Genomic DNA, 19,748 nt, shown 5'->3' on the forward strand with positions numbered 1-19,748 from the left:
TTTTTATACTTTTTTTTAATATTTTAGTGTATTTTGTCTTGTTAATAATTTTCATCAATACTGGCGACATATTTTCTTGTGGAATAAACGCCGCGGCACTTTATTTATTTAAGATAAATGAAAGATACGTTTATTGCACTTTTTTTTTTGTCTTCAGATTTTCAAGCCAAATGATGGTATGTATAGATGTCTTATGTTGTATAATTATTTTCTTATGGAAAATGTCTAATGATTTGACTTAATAAATGTCCTCATAAATGTTTTTACGTTACGCTTTGCAACCAGATCAGAATTTCTTTTTCAAGAAAATTACTCCTCTTTTTATTGTCCATCAATGCTCTAAAACCTTGTCACTGATTAATCTATTTTGATTTCCAAATAAGTAAAATCTGATAAAAATTATTTCTACAGAGGATCAAACTCAATCTCATTCAATACTGTAAGTAGCACGAGTCACTGTATATTCAAAAACATTATATATAAGGTGAAACCGAACATAGTTAAAAGTATGAGTAGTAAACAACCAGGAAATCAACCGAAAATGATTTCTCATGGTTAAAGAATACACATGGTTCGCCTGATTAACCAATCTCTTGCTTTATGAATAAAAAAATCTCAAACTTCCTCATGATCAAATGGCAGTTAATACATACTTATGAACATAATAGACACGTCACAAAAGACAGCTCCCAAATTGCTTCTGCATCACCTTTTCATTGTTATGCAAGATACTTATGGCTGTTTGGTTGGGGTAATATTGAGGTCTAGTCCAATGTTCATTCCATTGTAAGCAATAGGAGCGTACATCCAAAGATCATCAGAACTCAGAAGCTGTTAAATTCAAATCAAAATGAGTCTCTATCTTATGATATAGCAAAAATCTTTTATACTGAACTGAAATTTGGATGCAAATTAAAGACTAAGGAGGATCTTTGTTACCTTAATTTGGAGCTGTAAAAACTTCACATATTGAACGGCTTCCTCAAGCATGGTGCTGATATCCACCTGCAATTCACGAGGAAGCAAAATTCAGAATCTTAAGTCAACCACTTGTTTGACTTGGGCAGGATATTGATTGAGAATTCTACCTTGGTTCCGTTCGGGACAAGGTTTTGTAGGATTTTCAGTCTTTCATTTATTCTTTCTCTTCTTCTCTGCGTTGTGAAAAAAGGAAATTTCTTGAGATCACATCCTTTACAGTTTACAGTACATTGACAACAATAAAATATCATAGAATTGTTAGAATGGATTAATTTGATGAAACACGTACCCTTGCATATACACTTTGTGGATCAGTAGCAGAACCTCTACTAGCTGTTGATTTTTTTCCCTTCAACTTAAGCGATGTAGAATCCTCCAGACTCAGATTTGAAGATCCTCCTCCATTTAGCTCCTGAGAAGCATTGGAATCATCATCCTCTGAGCAGCAACCCTGAAGATCAGGACTTCTACCCTCTTCAGAGTTACTTATAGAATCAGATTTTGGTTTCTTCACGGATTTAGCATTTTTCTTGCTCTTTCGTACCTATGAAATCATTAAGTAAAAATTATCAAATCATGATGAGAAGAACCGCACAAAATCAAACACATACAATAAATTCTGCCGGAAAAGGAAATGCTTATATAACTAATAACTACACTATTATAGGACTAAGAAACAGCACTAGTAATAATTTGTGTTATTCTACCTGCATTGAGCCCCTAGATCTTTTTCCCGACTTCTCTAGATTGGTGGTTATATCCTCTGTTGCTGGTTCAGAAACTAGTACTTCACATTCCTGGTGATCCTGCGAATTCTTGTCAGCAATAACCTCAGGACCTAAATCTTGATCAGTGTTTTCATTCATCTGATGGGTGTCACTCCCTTGAACATTATATGGGCTGAACTTGGCCAAACCCATGGACATGTAGCCAATGTTGGCCACTGGATCATTCAAGCAGTGTTTATTGCCACTTGTAGCAGGAAATATATTGCTACTATCAGAAGTGGAACAACTACCTTGTGAAAAACATAAATAATTACTATTACTATAATCAGCGGTTGCAGGAAAATATGGACTGTCATTGATGCTTGTCACCGTCACTATCGTTGATTCATGGCCTGGCCATGCCGCAGATGGAATTCCCAAGTGGAAATTTCCACACAGATTTTCAGGGAGTGAGCAGTTGCCAAGCAACTGGCTCATGAAGTCAGCTTCCTCAGCTGTGCAAAAACCACTGAGAGAACTCCATTCTTCAGAAATTTGCTCAGTAGGATCCATTTTGTTTCTTAGGTGTGATTCTTCTTCTTCTTCTTTTTCTTCTACTGTTATTGAAGAAGAACCCCACTTGTTGAATGAAACTGTACTCTATTTATACCCAACAAGTAGAAACCATAAACCACTAAGGATTGACTTCATCCATATAAAAATATCTCAATTCATAATTGCCAATAATTAGCATCTGACAAAGTCCTACACCCTTAAACCAATACGCAAAAGTCCTTGATGGGACCACCTTTAAGCTATAACTGAAGATGTCCTTTTTCCTAAGTATTTTTTTCACACAGTAATTCGAAACAGATGATTAATTTGTGTTATAGTTGGATAAGACTTGCAGTGATGAAAACTTTTTTAACACTGTGAAAACCAAAAGGCTTGGTTAGTAGCAATTATTCGTTTTTCATTAGAGTATGAATATATCATTGTTGAGGAAGTCCTACAGAGATTTGGTAGAGCTGAAAATTCCTTCCACGGATGAGAGAGAAGCAGAATATAAAAGTATTTGTGAGTGAGAAGAAGAAGATTTGGAGGGTTGTACAAAGAGAATTACACCTGTTAACTGTGAGACCGACGTGGGGTTGGCCCAGAATATGATATTATATGAATTATGAATTAGACAAAACACAAAATGACGTATGCAAGAAGGACGGCCAGAGATCGTGGTGGTAAGTCTGCTATTCTGAAAACTGTTTTCAAAACTAGACAGCATTATCTGCTAACTGTGTTTTTGTCCCCTCTGGAGCTGTTAAAAACCTACCACATTCTTTTCATCATTTCAACTCAGTTTTCAGTTCTAGATTTTGCAAACATTACGTGGATCGATATAATGCGAGATTCTTGTGCCCAGTTCAGCATTTTATCGTAATGCTGAGTTGGGAAATCTGGGCTATAATCCAGATATGAAACAATGGCATAATTAACGATTTTTGTATATGAACATCACTTCTGAGACTTCAGGGCAGTGTTCTACATTCTGTATAGTATTTTATGTTTATTGTGTTGGAATATATGGACAACAATATATTCCTCGACATATGGATGATTAACAAGATTCGGTGTATTTTATTTATCCTTTGTGAGTTCGTGAGTGCCCGTTTGGTTAGATCAGAGATTCGAACACTGCGTAAGATTCTTCTTCCTCTTCCACTTCAATTTAAGATTGTTACACATAAGATCTATCTCGTACTACAAAACCTTAGCCCGGAGATTAATTACAGTGCTATTATTATCTTAATTATTTTAACTAGATATTGTTCTACACTTTGACATTCATAAAAAAAGTTGTATGACATTATTCAAATAATTAAAATGTTGCATATGACATTAATTGTTTCGTGTTAGAAATCAAGTGAGTTAGATCACAATCGAATGGTGACATTTGGAATGTTATATTTTTAAGTAAAAAGAGTTACGACTTGATTATTTGTTATATCTCTTGGTTTAATGGTAAGTGTTCGATCCTAATAATTAGTATCAGAACTAAGGCCATGAGTTCAATTATACCGGTTAAAATTACATTATTTATACTTTTCTTTCTCAAATTGATAAATATATAAATGTTTCTTTTTAACTGACCTCAAGAATAAATTTATCAAGATTATGAATTTGTTATTTACTAGGTTGTTAGTACTCCAAAGCAGATCTTGGAGGTGGGAAGATGCATGTCCCCTAAATTTTAAAAATTATGTATTTATAATAATATATAAAGAGATTTCCTCTTTTGTGTTCAAATTTCATAATATCAATTTTACCTTTTACAGTATAATTATTTATTAAATTTTTTAAAATTAATGATTATTTTTACTTATTTTCTATAAAATTGTTTTTTTTCTTTTTTTTTTATTCATCAACAATTAATTTCTCTATTCATTTCACTTTATTTTTAATAAATATAAATTTATTTTATATATTAATATATTATCATTCATATCTAAAACATGCATACACACAAATGTGATAGTGCATGTGTGAATGCTAGTATGTATAATGAGAATTAAATTAAAAAGATTTATAATTTATTTTTTTTGTAAATCTAGTTATTTAATCTTAATAAATAATAAAATATAAAATTAAATATAATTAAAAATAAAAAATAGATTAAGAATTTTTTTTGTCTTTGTATTTATTTATTTATTCATTTTTGACTCTTTCACATGTTTTTTATTTTAAAAAGAAAAAAAATTAAATAAACATTCATTTTTAAATGTTTTGTTCCATTTTGAAGAAAAAGAAAAAGGTTATTTTCTATTATTTAATTTGATACTAAACTATTAGTTTTGTAATGTTGATATCATAAATATTCTAAAAGTGATAAAATAGAACATGATATTAATGATTTAATTATTTAACTTTGTTTGATTAGGAACAATAATTAAATATATACATTATTATTATTATTATTATTATTATTATTATTTATTTTTGTGATTTACCAGGTTGTTAGTATGAAGATCCACCGTTACTACTTATTTGCAATCATGGCTATAATCGAGGAGACATAAAATCGGGTTGAATCTTGTTGAAGCTGTAACTATTCTCAATCTTCAAGGTGACAACATACTCAGAAATGGAAATATTATAATACATGAAAAATATGTTTTAAACGGGTATCATAAAATAATTTAGAATATGTTAAATTTATGTTTTATGATTTGTTTCAACATTTCCTTAGATTCCATGATTTATTTTGTTTTATTTTCTTATTTTCTTATAATTGTTATTTAGTATTGGTATTTTCTCTTTTTTATTATACATAAGTTACTATCAACTTTAGATTCAATGTATATTCTCTCCTCAGAACCATCTTTATTAGTAGAACTTGTTGGAACATGTTTGCACATAAGGTGGTCTGAAAGACCTTCGACAGTTCATCATTCCTCTATATAATTATTTAATTTAAATACATTGTCTTCCCAATTTATTTAATTTGATTATATATTTTTAGTCGTTATATATATTTATTTATTTTCAGCTCCATAATTTATATGAATAAAAATGTAGTTACAATTCAATAATATATAGACTCACCACGGAAGTGTGTTTGCATCTCCTATTAGTTGGTATTTATTCAATAATAAATTAATTCTTTTGAATAAATTACATAATTATAAATATGACCATCATGGTCCCTACGCGCAAATTGTCACCATCCCCATTATTAATATCAAATAAAAAATGAGTAAGCAAATGTTGTTGATTTAAGTAAAAGCAATTTTAACTTTTAAGAAAAATATCTCCTTAATTTTTATGAGTTGAAAAGATTTTTTTTTTACTGATACTGATTTGAAATATTTTGTTCATCCGGTATAGCATATTCTTAGCTATATTTTTTCTGTCAATAATATTATAATTCGAGATTTTACTAAAAGATCTATTAAAAATAGTTAAATGTTTTTTATTGAAATTAATTAATGATAAGGTGACTTAAAAAAATGAAACAGAGTTTCTTTTAGATTAACTATAACTCGTGATCCAAGTTTTTACTCAGTGGACTCAAATCATAGAATACACACACGTGATATGTAAAAACATTAATTTGCATGAAACATTAGAAAGTAAACAAAAATATTCTTATCATGAAAGTTAACACATATATTGGTGTCTGGTTTCTTGAAAGGACTTGTTTGATTAATGAATGATGTCCATAGTTTTCAGGATTGAGTGGCATTACACAAATGAATAGACTAAAACATCGTACAGTGGAAATCTAAGTTAATGAAATGCTGTAACCTCTTCAATTGCTATACTATCACATTAATTCATCTTCCTTTGGTTGGAGAAATAGTGAGGTCAAGTCCAATGTTTATACCATTGTAAGCAATTGGGGCATACATCCACAATTCGTCAGAGCTCAGAAGCTGTTTCATCCAAATCAAAATGAATTAATGATCACAATCTTAATGTAAAATGAAAAAGACCTCAGAAGCTGTTTCCTAATTGTTACCTTAATTTGGAGCTGTAAAAACTTAACGTATTGCACTGCTTCATCAAGCATGGTGCTGATATCCACCTACAGTTTAGGAAGATAGAACATCAGAATTTGAACACTGTCACCAATTTTTGAGCAACAGTTCAATTAACAGAGAGTTACCTTAGTTCCGTTGGGGACAAGACTCTGCAGTATTCTCAACCTTTCATTTATTCTTTCTCTTCTCTTCTGCACAACCCGATAGAAAAAGTCTTTGATATCAGAATAAATGCAACTGATGTAATGTAGATAATTACAGTCCTTATGTAGTTGTATACTTTCTAAAAACTTGATGTTGGATTTGAAATCATAGTCGTAGAATGCTATTTGAAATCTTGATTATTATTATTAGCAGCGTGATCATACATTGTCATTGTGATTTATTGAAATGTGGTTCTAATGGGTGACTCACTCTTGCATAAAGGCTCTGTGGATCAGTAGCAGGACCCTTAGTTGGTCTTGATTTTCTAAGCAAATTGGGAGGTGCAGGATCTTTCAATGCTCCTCCATTTGGCTTCAGAGAAGCATTAGAGTCACCCTGTGAAAAACAGCCAAGCCCTTGGAGGTTCAAGCTTCGGTCATCTTCATTCTTGTTCGTTGAAGCAGATTTTGAATTTTTCTTCAACTTGGTATTCCTCAATGTTTTTGAGACCTACAAATAATAAAATCATGATCAGAGTCCAACACAAGTAAACAACATAACTCAATATTCTGAAGGAAAAAACAAAAAGAGTAGAAATATGGCACTAGGTAACAGAACTTTCTATTTCTACCTCTTTTGAGTTCCTAAGCCTTTTTGTTAGGTTCTCCAGGTTTTCACTTCTATCCTCCTGTTCATATTCAGAAACCATAATTTCATACTGCAAATTGTTGTCAGCAAGAGCTACTGGGTCTAGACTTGACTCTTCATCAGTGTTTTCATTTATGTGTTTGTTTGAGTTGTCATTACAGTGAAAACTATGGGGAAAAAATTGGGCATCTCCCAGGCAAAAAGCCATGGAAAGAGAGTCAAAGTTTGTTGCTTGATCACTACTTGTAGTGGAAAAGATACTATTACCACTGTCAATGCTGGAGCTACTCCCTTGTGAGAAACATAAGTTAATGTCTGTAACATTTGGAAGGAAATATGAGTTGCTATTAATGGCTTTCATGGAATCATGGTCGGGCCAAAAACCAAAAGTGGTATTTCCATATTGCTTTTCTGTGACAGAATAGTTAGTACCACCAAACAACTGAGCCATAAAGTCAGCTTCTTCAGTTGTGTGCAATCCACAGAGAGAACCCCATTCTTCAGAAATCTGCTGAGAAGATTCCATTCTACTTCTGTTTTAAAATCTTTGAGAAGGAAGGGTTCTCTTGTTTTAGTGTGATAGTGTGCAAAAACTGAAGAAACTTGGTTTGTTTCAGTGTTCTAAGGGATTGGTAGTACATTTATAGCTAACAACCTCAGGTAATGCCAAAAAGGGATTGGTTCCATCTATGGAAAAAGATCCCAAAACCATTGGAAATAATTAAGCGCTGACAAACTACTAATACCCTGAAATTAATTTCCACTAGTTCTTGACCAGACCAGTTTATACATTAAAAGATTCAGCTAATGATATTCATTTTTATTAAAATAACAACTCCTGAATGAGCTTATAACTCCCCTCTCAGGTGAAATACAATGATCAAAGTATTGCTGAATCAGACTGGTGTGGGAGTTGGTTGGTTAGAGACAAAAAAAGGGAGAATGAAAAATGTGATTGCTGGCCCAGAATATGATATTAATTTAGCAAGAACTATTTGTGTTTGGACAGAAAGAATGAAAATGACATTGATATGGGGAAATTGAAGTGGTGTCTGGTGTCTGTCCAACATTCTAAATTCCTTCTTTAATTTTCATTCGGACTTTGTTGTTTGATGTCTACCAACTGGATTCGTGTACCCTCTCAAGCACTCTAAAACTCATTCAGTTCCCTCAACTCATGTTTTTTCTTTTCTTAATACTTTTGAGCCTATACTTAACTGTATAAAATGAAAGGAAACTACTATAAAAACATGTTTTTCAAAGTAGTATAGTTGTTTCTTTAACTGTACTAACTGTTTTTCATGATTACCTATACAAAAAATATGGACCACAATACCTACATTTCTACATCAGTTTTAAAAATGTGCTTATTTTTTAACATTATATCCAACAATTTTATTGATCTTTAAAAATTAATGAATTGGTGCTGGTCTTACCTTAGGTTAATTAAAAATGTATTTTTTTTGGGTAGTGTTTGATGAAATATAGTGTAAGAGTGTATTGAGAATACAGTGTTTGCATGATTAACCAATCTAAAATGTAAAATTAGAGGTTGCACTGATGAATAATGTGCTTCTATTTTAAGCGGCGAGCAACAAAAAAAAATGTGGAAAAGAAGAAAAGAAAATGATTAGTGTTTGAAATGAATTAGAAAGTAGTTGTGTCACTATCAAACCAATCACCGATCTTCACGCCAGTTTGGACGGTTGATTTTACGCGTAGGTATCTTCTTCATTCATGCACACCACACGAGCAACTGTCACACGCTTCAAAATTAATAATTACACTATCATAAATTATTCAATGATATTTGCAATATTTCTTTTAAGTTTGTAAAAGTAGTTTATAAATTTCTCATACTTCATTTCGAATTTTTGTTATAAAACAATTATAACAATATATAATGCATTTAAAACAGACATTATGTTACCCATTCAATTAACAAACAAAATTAAAATTACGATTAAAAATATGTTTTTATCTTTCAAGTTTCAGTAGATTTTGAAATTAGTTTTTCTTCAAAATTTTATATCAATTTAATCTTTTATTTTTAGAAATATGTGGATTTAGTCTCTCTTACCAAATTTTGTTAAGTTTATTTGACATTTTAAAAATATGATAATATTTGAGTTAACATTGAAATGAAAATGTGTTAAACGGTGTAAATAATTCAAATATTATCCTAAAATGCACTTAAAACGTAGGATAAACTTAACAAACTTAACAACACGTGATTAAAAGGACTAAATTCATGCATTTTTAAAGACGAATAACTAAATTGGTCAAAAATTTTGAAGAGGGACTAATTCCAAATTTCACTAAAACTTGAGGAACAAAAACATATTTAACCCTTAAAACTAAAACAAACACTTTAGAATTATTAATATCTTTGTCAAGAAGCAAGCAAAAATAGTTCTCTAATGCTTAAAAACAGTCTTTTACATTGTGTTCATTTGTGATGATTTAGTATTTAGAGAGGTATGATTGTATGATGACAAACATGTTCACTTGTTGATATTTGAGAGTGAGATAGAGGAAGAAATTGAGAGATTCTCTTATTTTTCTCATATCTCCTCACATGGACTAAGTTGAGAGTGATTAATGAAGAAATATAATTATACCCTAGATTCATTTATAATTCATTTATACTTTTTATTCATTTTTATTCACATGCATGTATGTTTCTCATTTATTTTAAAATTATGCTTACAACAATAATTAATAAAAAAAATTCTAAATTGTTTTAAAAAAATCAATATGTAAGTATATTGTATTTTTTATTAAAATAATATTTTTTTAATTTATTCGTTTAAATATTTTTTATAAAATAGATCTATTTCATCTAAATATAATTTTATATTACTTTCAATATCAAGAGCTATAGATAATCATGTTTTTCTTTCCGTTAAACTTAATATTTAATCTATTACATCAGTCAAATCATTCACAAATTTTATTTCTAAATCCACTCACTTTCATTTCCAAATTTCTTTAAAATAACAACACAAACTTCACCCTCTAATCACTCAAAGTCACATTATCTCCTTCTCTCATAAATCAATTCTCACATGTAAACACAACCTTAATGAAATATTTAAATGTGAAGGTTGAATGGTAAATGCTTGAAACATTTGAAAGATACTATCTCTAATTTTTACGAACAAAACCCTCTTTGAAATTTTCAGACTTTTCAAGATTCTTATATGATTGAAATATTGCACTTTTTTTAGAAAAAATTTCCCTTTCTTTATATTGCTTTCTGTTACTTTTTAAATTAATTTTTCTTGTTTGTTTTGAAATGAATGGTTAATAGGATTATAGTTTTTTTTTAATTTTTAATTTTTATTTATTATTTTCTCTATTAATTTAAGTTTTTTTTTCAAACTTAATTATATTTTAATTTTTAGCAATATTAAAATGAAAGACAAACGGTTGAAAAAAAAAACATACAACAAAATTAAATTATTTTACTATTTAATTGTTTTTTAACTTTTATAAAATTAAAATTTATTTAATATTATAATTAGTTATAAATTTTTGTAAAATGTAATTGTTCCGGTATACCCAATAAGTCCAACATCGCTTAGGAGTTGAGGTCAAGTAAAATTTAAATATTTCTATCTTTCTCCACCCTTCACCCTTCGAAATACTTTTTAAAAACAAAACCGTGACAGAACTATGCTCTAAAACAGACAATACCTCAAAATGCGGTAATGGTTCATTAATTATTATTAACGACAAGCCTATGTCACTTATCCGTTTATATAAACGAATCATTATTAGGTTTTATTACTTTAAGCAAAAGATCTAAAACAAATTGATGGGTGTGATTTACGTTCTGGCATCGATCTAAATCAGTAAACAATAAATTGAAATTGAAAATATGTTCTTCCTGAATAAGTGGCTATCCCTCTTAATAATTGATATTTTCTGAAAAAATTGAATATTGTAAAGGTTGCTTAGCTGTTAAATTTGTACTTAATAAAACTTAACTACCAGTACTTTATTTATAAAGTTTGAAGGGCATAAAAAATGAGATTCTGTTTCTGGCAATGCATGCGTCTGCATTTTAGACTAAAAAATTATGTGTATTCGCCCTTATGCTTCATCATTGGAGTTTGTATATATTATAAGATATATTGAAAAATTAATTTATGAAGCATGCACCAAAAAAACACAAAATTAAGAAACCGGCGGGCACGACTTTAATTAAAGGAAAGGGTTTTGTGCTTTTATTTATTTGTTGCCTGATTCATATAATAAAACAGTTGGCATTCAGTTACCTATTTCTAATAACTTCTGTTTTTTTATCAACTATACCCTCATTGATATATTATATGATCCTATAGTTTATAGCAATGTTTTTTTATCTAATTATTATAATTGTTTGTTTAAAAACAAATAAAAAGATAGATGAAAAGAAGTTGTTTTAAAATTACTGCTCTACAAACTAAGTTATTTCAAAAATTTATTTTTAAAATATTACTTGTTATTTTAATTTTTTTTAATACTATTTGCTGTCATATTCAACAAAGTTACTTAATGGGGAGGATATATCATTTCTAACATCTCAAGGTAATAATTAAACAATATATAAACATATAAATATATTATCCATAACACATAAATACATGTATTTATCATAAGTGATTAGAATTTAAGAAAAGATAGAATTATTATGTTATTTTTATGTTGGAAGTTTCACATCAACTAGAGATAAAACAATTTCATAATATATAAGTGAGGTGCAAATCTCACCTTACAAACCAGTTTTGTGATGTTAAGTTAGATTTAAAACTCATTTCTATCATCTTATCTCACTTGAGTTAGCATTCATAACTTAACTAATGAAGCTTTAGCGAGAAAATAATTGATTCCAATTGAACCCAAAGTAAGTACTTTTTTCAATCTAAAACTACTTCTCTTACACACACTACGGAAATTATACTTGTTTGTTTAATTATATTCAAAGAAAAAAAAATGATTTTATTTCTTTATAAGTTAATATTTGTTTATAAATAAATTAAAAAAAAGGTTAAAAAATATATATAAGATGGTACATATTAAATTAACCTATGTTTAACATGGAAACGTGCTCTCCACTGCTAAGTCGTGTCGTGGCCCATTTGATTATTATTACAATTACTATTATTATGATTGTTATTTAAGTTAAGCAACTACAATAATGTACTTTGCAATTGTACGGGCATCAGAATCACATGTGCATATAAAATGGCTTCAAGGTTATTTTATTCACTTTTTGAAATCCATAAAACATTACTTACAAATTATTGTATTTATATTAACTCCACAAAAACTAGTATTAGTATTTGGTTTAAATTAATTAACTGTGTGAAACTCGTTGGATAAAAGAACTGTTTGGAACTTTGTGACTGAATAACCACTAAAGTTCTGAATATTTTTTAATTGATTTATCATAAGGATGTAAAATTCCAACAAAAATAACAAGAAATAATAATGTGATATTTAGATGTCATAGTAATTTCCTGAAACATATAGCCACAGAAATTGCAAAACTTAGATTCCTTTCTTTGTTTTTGCTAATAATGTTAAAAAATTGTTACTACAAGTGAAAACCAATGAATGAACAAAGACTTCCTTTGGTAGGATATTTTGTTGGGTTGATAAGAAAAGCATCGAAGGAGAAGACCATGCATGCAAGTCAATGAAGGCAAACATTATATTAATTTTGATCTAAGTATGATGGTTGACTTCAGTGGCTTCAAATAATAGGCCTCTTTGTTTTTTTTTTTTTTTCAAATTGACTTTTAGTTTGTCAACCAGTTAACTGTTGATAAAAGGACGAATTGGAGTACTATAATGAACATTAGGTGAGAAAGGAAGAAGTTTATCCCTAATATACAATTTAATATTGGAATGAGTTTGACTTCTAAAACGCAAACTAAGCATCATATTTTTTCAGAATTTTTAAAGGGATCTGAATTTTAAGTAATACATTGAATATTTGCTTTGACTTCTGAAATTAAATTCGTTTATTTGATGGTAGCTTTGACAATGGAGTTTGGCACAGGTTTATAAAATTATATTTTGGAGGGTGTTATGTAACAAACTACAACATGATACCAATGGTCAGATCAACAAACATATCTTCAGTTGCAATGTATCAATTTTGAGAATTTATTTATTTATGTATAATGTGTTTCTTATATTTTGACAACCAAAGAGGTCGAAAGGTTGTACAAAGCGAGCCAATAATTATTTGAAGAAACTTAGCATTGGAATAAAGGGAATACTTGTAATTTTCCTTAGAGCCTTCGACTATATACACTTGAGACATTTATAATTTTTGTTTTACGTTTCACTTCAATTTTTCATTTTCATTGACACCCTTAGCACACTCTGGCCTATACATAAAAAGAATTTACTCGTGTCAAAATGATTTAAATCCGTGAGCTAATTTGATTTATTATAAGTGGATCGAAATAAATGTAGTTTATTTTAAATGTGAGAGTAAATTAATTATTTTAACTTATGAATTAAACAAGTTCAAGTAAGTTGATTTATAAGTCATTAACATCAATCACAATATTCTAGATATCGTTTATTTTAGAATTTATGATTTTATCTTTAAAATGTGTCTCAGAAAATTAAAAGAAAAAATGTATATTTAAATTACACTTATCTCAATTTCTGAATAATGAGACTATTATGGTACCAAATCATGATCCCCTGTTCGGAAGTGTCTAAGAGTGTTTTTATCCCCACACACAATATCAATGTTTTGACATTAAGTTTATTGAAATAATGTCATTAAAATCAATCATTACATCTGAGATGTATGCTTTGAAGCTTGAAACTCCACGATTTTTTTTCTTAAAAAATATTTGGGAAGGTAGGAGAAGAAAAATATATTTAAATTAATCTTGATCTCAATTCTATTGAAATATCAGAACAACTTTTTTCTATATTTTATATCTTTGCCATTGAACTAGTTTTAATTAGTTATAAGTAGAGTAAAATGAAAAATCTTGTAAATATTCCATTAAACCTTAAAAAAATTATCGTATTTATTGATATTTTATAGCAGTAGAAAAAGTTGTTTTAAAGAAATTGAAGGTTATGCAGATATATCTGTTTCGAAAAAATGAAAGTAAGGAAGCAAAACTGAGATAAAAGAACCCCAGATAATGTGTCTTCTTCTTTGATTGAAGAGGCAATATGAAAAATGAGAAGAATAGTCTTCTAGAAACAAAATTAAAAACTTATTTTATTTTAATTCCCCACAATTTAAAAAACAAACATTGGCATGTAGGAGTGCCCCCTAATGTTTCTTGGTTGTATTTATGTCGTTGTTGCCTATGATTTGTAGGCCCAACCTAAATATGGTTTCAGCTGCGGAGTTCTATATTCATTTACAATTTTCCGATGGAACAGAAATACTGCTCAACGTCCTACACTCAGCCAAATCAAAAGATAAACATACGGTATCATCATTGCAGATGCAGATGGTCATATTTTCATATCACATGTTTATCAAAATACATAATGCATAACAACATTGTATGAGTTTTTGTATAAAACTACAGATACAAATGTTGACTGACTAACAATGTGCATTTGAAATGATGGAGACAACTGAATCCAATTAAGAGAGCAATATTTAAATCTGCAATTACATTCCAAGAGGGGGTACCAAAACTGAGGGTAAAGAGCAAAGATGGCTGACTAAGAATTTATGTAACAAGTCACTGTCATAGGCTTTCAGATGAAAAATTATCAACAACTACTTGTATGTTGGCCGAAACAGCGACTGGTCCAAATAAAGAAGCCAAACAGATAAGAAGCAGCAGAAGCAACAAGAAACCAGTAATATCCAAAATGGAGCCACTGAGCGTCTCCGGGTTTGAAGAGCTCCATTGCAAATTTATTCTTCATTAGGAAGTCCATGTTCATCCCCTGGACCCCGTTGCACCAGTCTGTAATACAATATACCCATAGTCGCCATGCAAGCCCTGCAAATGGATCATCATAATAACTACATCAGTTAAAAACTAGCAGTATATACCACAACTGATACTGCGTATAGTTGTTATATACATGGTACAGGAATTAGAGCATCAGCATTGCGAAAGATGTATGCCAGATAAATTTAATAGAGACCGCAAGCACTTTAACCCTGGGACACATACTACATGTTGCAATAAAAGCCCAGAATCACTAACCCAGTTGTTCCCCACTTGCCATAAACAAAACATTCCTCGTTACTCATCAGTGACTAAACACATTTTTTTATCTTTTACTGTTACTGTACTTTCTACTTTGGATTATTATATATTAACATGAAGTGAAGAGCTATACATAATTGCAATCAGAAGAAGAATTTTTCTTGGGTCCATCCTTGATGATCTTTGATGCCGTGTACGGCCTTCTGAGGTTTCAGCTGCATTTGTTGCATCTTTCCTTGGAGGTGCAGTCACTGGTAGAGTAGGTAAGGAAGTAGACCAGAAAGGAAGCAAAGCTCTAAGAAACTTATGGTGGAATGGACCTGCACTTTCAAAGATGAAATTCAAATTAACAAGCTATAACAAACGAGGAGAGAGGAGACATGTCAAGTTTTAATAAAAAAAATTTAAAATATCATTCAAAAAGACCATGTCACCTCGTTTTGTGTACTTTTTCCTTTTCCCGTCTTCATCGTCAGCATAGTAAGAAATTTCAGAATTCTGTCTTTCAACATGGACGGTGCCCTTCCTTGTGGTGGCACCAGGCTAAATTATTTGCGATTAGAACAAAACTATATTAAAAAAATATCAAATACAAGAAACAAGATACAACAAAACAAGAGAAAATTCAGCCTACTTATTAAGAGTTTTAAGAGGCTAGATAAATGCAAACAATAAAAGTGCAATGAAAATATCCTCTTACAGCACCAGGACTTGAGGCTTTCATGAAATTTCCTCCTGAGTTAGCACCATCTATCTCCATAATATCAGCCACTGTAAGTTTAGGTAGTTCTGACCCAGTTGCAGGTGAGAATCCATCAACTGGGTCTGAGTTTCCATGATTTTCCCTACTAACCAATGGATCTGAAGAAAAAGCAGGCGGAGGACTTCGTGATTCTGTCATCGAAACTGGATGATTTCCAAAAACATTCTTTTCCATACCAGACTGAAAAAAACAGATAAAAACTAATGAAAATTTTATTTGTATAATGAGGATAAAACAGAAAAGGAAAATAACTCTAGTGCTTATATATATATATATATATATATATATATATATATATATATATATATATAAAATCATCAAGACAAAAGAAAGAATGGAAGTGTGGATTTATATGATTTTTAGAAATGGTAACTTTTTCTGCAGCAATAATCAACAATTCACAACCACAATTATTGATCAGTGGTACAGCACTAACATTCAGTACTGTCCCTCTAAAAAAGAATCAGACACCATGCCTTGACTGAATTTCATAATCCTAAATATCATCCATTCCCTAGTGACCCCAAAGAAGCTGAACAAAAATTACATGGAAATGAAAGAGAAACTAATTATATTAAAGTTATGCGTAGTCCAAGCATTTGCTAGTAAATAAATTCTTCTGATTGCCTGATAAGTTCAACAGGTCAGGTCTTAGCACCAAAGAATGGTGTCATTCCATATAATACTATTTCATTGTACTCATCAAAGAGTGAAGACCGATAAGACCTGGAACAACAGGGATTTTCTTAAACATAAAAGTTCTATGAATATAATTGTCAAGACCCAATTCATTCATAATTCGTAAATGTGGCAATGTTTGTGGCAACAAGCTTGTTCTACATTTCTGTATGTCAAGAAATATACCCCCACTATATCTCAAACCAATAAAAAGTGAGACAATCATATACTATCAACTTCATAAATCACCTGTATGATAGCTTCCTTCAACTTGGAATGTAGACGTGACCCCGAATCTTTCACACTTTTGGGAGGCCATATCTGTACAGTTATTTCATCAAAGGACACATTGAAAAAAATTATGGAGAATTTTACCGTACTACTGTCTAAAGTTCGTTTTAAAAGGTAAAGGCGAAAACATAATCACAATAGTGGTTTACCAAGTTACATTTTATGTAGCTAATTCTTAATAGAGTGTCTATTTCCAAAACATACTATAACTCTACCTGCTAAGAAACTACTTTCGTGACTAGGGTCCCTCCTAAGACAAGCCACTATGTAGTGGTTTTAAAACAAATACTAATGAATGGTTAGCTTTCTGGAGTTTCTACCTACCAATCATAATTAAGAAAACAAATTTTAAAGAAAGAATAAATAAAATGGGGAGAGAAAAAATGTTGGGAATAGCAAGTCATTTTCTTTTTCCGCTTACACACAGTTCTGGGCACCTAAAACACCAATTGCCTTTCTAGTGTTTCTGTCCAATCTCTCAAGGATTATGGATTTGAAAAGTAACAAAAGGGGGGTGGAAAACATAAGAGTAGGATGCTTTTCTCTCCTGTTTCTGCATAATGCTCAAGGAAAAGAACACTGTAAACCATATTTTGAAGTTTGAACAAAACCAGACAGAAACCTCATACTAGCTGTCAGTTAAAACATATAAATTAATAAATGAATTTCAATCAGTAGTTTTTTATAAAAGAATACAGGAACCGTTTGAAGGTAGATCAGTAGATCTTACAGAAGTAGAACATGAAGGACACGCATATCCTGCTGGGGCAGTATGGGGAGGAAAACTCTTGATATGCGAGACGAAGCAGTTTGTGTGGATAACATCTATGTACAAAATTTAAATTTATAAATGTGACCAATGCAAGCCCAGCCAAAAATTATTTGGAATGAAAACATAAGAAAAACCACATACGCAAGCAGCCCAGTCGAGTAGTTTGAGATGCATCCCCCTCTTCTAAAACAGCCTGACATTGGCAGCATTTCGGAGGCCAATCATACTCCCCATCTATAACCCATTCCGAATAAGTTCGGACCTGCAAAATTTACAAAGTAGACGCAGCTTAACCCTGGAAACTCTGCAGCTTCAAACATAAATATGTGGACAAATCACAAAACTGCATGATCCCCAGTAATACTCATCCAAAACAAGAAAAAATTGAAGACTTGGACCAGGAAACAAATGACCAAAAATAATATATTAAATGAAAAACAAAAATCAGCAAAAACAAGAGGAAGAAATGAAAAATAAAAGAACTAGAACAAAGGCTATATAGCATACATTGAAAGTGAATTATAACAAAAGATACGAATTGTAGAAAAATAAATTACCACGCAGATTTGGTGCTCCGGGAAGCAGATACATTCCCCGCAGACAGGAACTTTGTGCACGAAGCAATATAACTTAGTAGCCTAAAACATCATCAAGAACGCACAACACAGCATTAGCTCTAATTCAAAGCAAGAAAATAGGAAACAACTAGTATAGCTCCCCAAGATAATCAAGAAACAAGAACCACGTGCAACAACAACAAGCCAAGACAAATCACTTGTATCAATTTTATGCTCAAGTGCAAGCACCCGTTTCCCTCACCCAAATGCATATTCAAATGAAAATAAAAATCAAATCACGTAAAATGCAAGAGCACGTAGATCACCCGCGATTGATCTGAATAGACAATACCAATCGGATCTACACACCCAGCAAACAAATCAATCGTGATTGGGAAAACACAAATCAGGGTTTTGGAAGGAGAAAGAAAAAGGCGCGAACTATATGCAAAGAAAGAGAAAACGAACGGAACCTTGCGACATTTGCAGACCACCATTGCATTGAGGGGTATAATTCAATTGAATCTGACGTTATTCGGAAAAAGAAAATCAAGAGGATTTAGAAAGGGGAATTGAAGCCAAGAGCATGGTCAAAAAATCGAAATCATGAGACAATAATCCTTTTCTCTCTCTCTCTTCTTTTTTTTTTTGTGTTGATTCACTGAAAATGTTGTTTGTGTTGATAATAGGCTCAGTTCACTGCGAAACAAAACCCCCTCCTACGTTTGCAATTCAGATCCGTTTGAGTTTTTCATTTCCTTCACATTTTTTTCCCTTCTCCTAATTAATTATTTGCAAAAACAGGTGAAGAAAAAAAATCCAAAAAAGGTTTACGGGCCGGGTTAGTAATATGGGCCACTGCAGTCTCTACTGGGCCAGCAAAGTTTCTGTCTATTTTATACAAACAAAAAGTAATTTTCCTGAAATATAGATTGAGATAGTTGGAAAATATTTATATTATCATTGTCTTAAAATTATTTTTATCATCCTTTAATGATATCGATTATGATATCTATGTTTCTGTTATAAAATAAAGGTAGTAAAAGAGAAGAATAAGAGGTAGAATAAAGAATGAAAGAGTAAGGAACAAGTTCTATCTGTATGTGTCTTATTATTATTATGGGTTAAATATGTTTTTGGTCCCTTAAGTTTGAGCAAAATTTGGGTTTAGTCCCTCATCAAAACTTTTGACCAATTTAGTCATTTATCTTTCAAACTGCGTGAATTTAGTCCTTTTAACCAAATTTTGTTAAGTTTATCTGTCATTTCAAGTGCATTTCATGATAGTATTTAAATTATTTATACTGTTTGACACATTTTTGCTTCAATGTTAACTTAGATACTATCATGAAATGCGCTCGAAACGTCAGATAAACTTAACAAAATTTGGTTAAAAGGACTAAATTCACGCATTTTGAAAGATGAAGGACTGAATTGGTCAAAAGTTTTGATGAGGGACTAA

General features: G+C 30.7%; 3 protein-coding genes across 3 annotated transcripts; all 3 read right to left on the reverse strand.

Annotated features, from left to right (window-relative positions):
- Positions 1-430: 430 nt before the first annotated feature.
- LOC114192731 (transcription factor bHLH84-like) lies at positions 431-2,334 on the reverse strand. Its single transcript, XM_028082528.2, has 5 exons — positions 1,689-2,334; positions 1,271-1,525; positions 1,089-1,154; positions 940-1,005; positions 431-831 (listed from the first exon to the last, which is right to left on the reverse strand). Exons 1-5 carry the CDS (start codon positions 2,259-2,261, stop codon positions 733-735), a joined length of 1,059 nt encoding a protein of 352 aa, XP_027938329.1. The 5' UTR covers positions 2,262-2,334; the 3' UTR covers positions 431-732.
- Positions 2,335-5,871: 3,537 nt separating this feature from the next.
- Positions 5,872-7,615, reverse strand: LOC114189633 (uncharacterized). Its single transcript, XM_028078258.2, has 5 exons — positions 7,002-7,615; positions 6,641-6,880; positions 6,352-6,417; positions 6,205-6,270; positions 5,872-6,118 (listed from the first exon to the last, which is right to left on the reverse strand). Exons 1-5 carry the CDS (start codon positions 7,542-7,544, stop codon positions 6,020-6,022), a joined length of 1,014 nt encoding a protein of 337 aa, XP_027934059.1. The 5' UTR covers positions 7,545-7,615; the 3' UTR covers positions 5,872-6,019.
- Positions 7,616-14,493: 6,878 nt separating this feature from the next.
- LOC114192133 (RING/U-box superfamily protein) lies at positions 14,494-19,033 on the reverse strand. Its single transcript, XM_028081743.2, has 9 exons — positions 18,760-19,033; positions 18,287-18,367; positions 17,871-17,991; positions 17,688-17,782; positions 16,916-16,987; positions 15,926-16,168; positions 15,660-15,768; positions 15,359-15,545; positions 14,494-15,012 (listed from the first exon to the last, which is right to left on the reverse strand). The coding sequence occupies exons 1-9, from the start codon at positions 18,781-18,783 to the stop codon at positions 14,925-14,927; spliced, it is 1,020 nt and encodes a 339-aa protein (XP_027937544.1). The 5' UTR covers positions 18,784-19,033; the 3' UTR covers positions 14,494-14,924.
- Between the last annotated feature and the right edge of the window lie 715 nt (positions 19,034-19,748).

Source organism: Vigna unguiculata, chromosome 7, assembly GCF_037176805.1.
Source record: "Vigna unguiculata cultivar grain cowpea cultivar isolate G323 ecotype 2 chromosome 7, ASM3717680v1, whole genome shotgun sequence".
NCBI classification, from domain to species: Eukaryota; Viridiplantae; Streptophyta; class Magnoliopsida; order Fabales; family Fabaceae; genus Vigna; species Vigna unguiculata.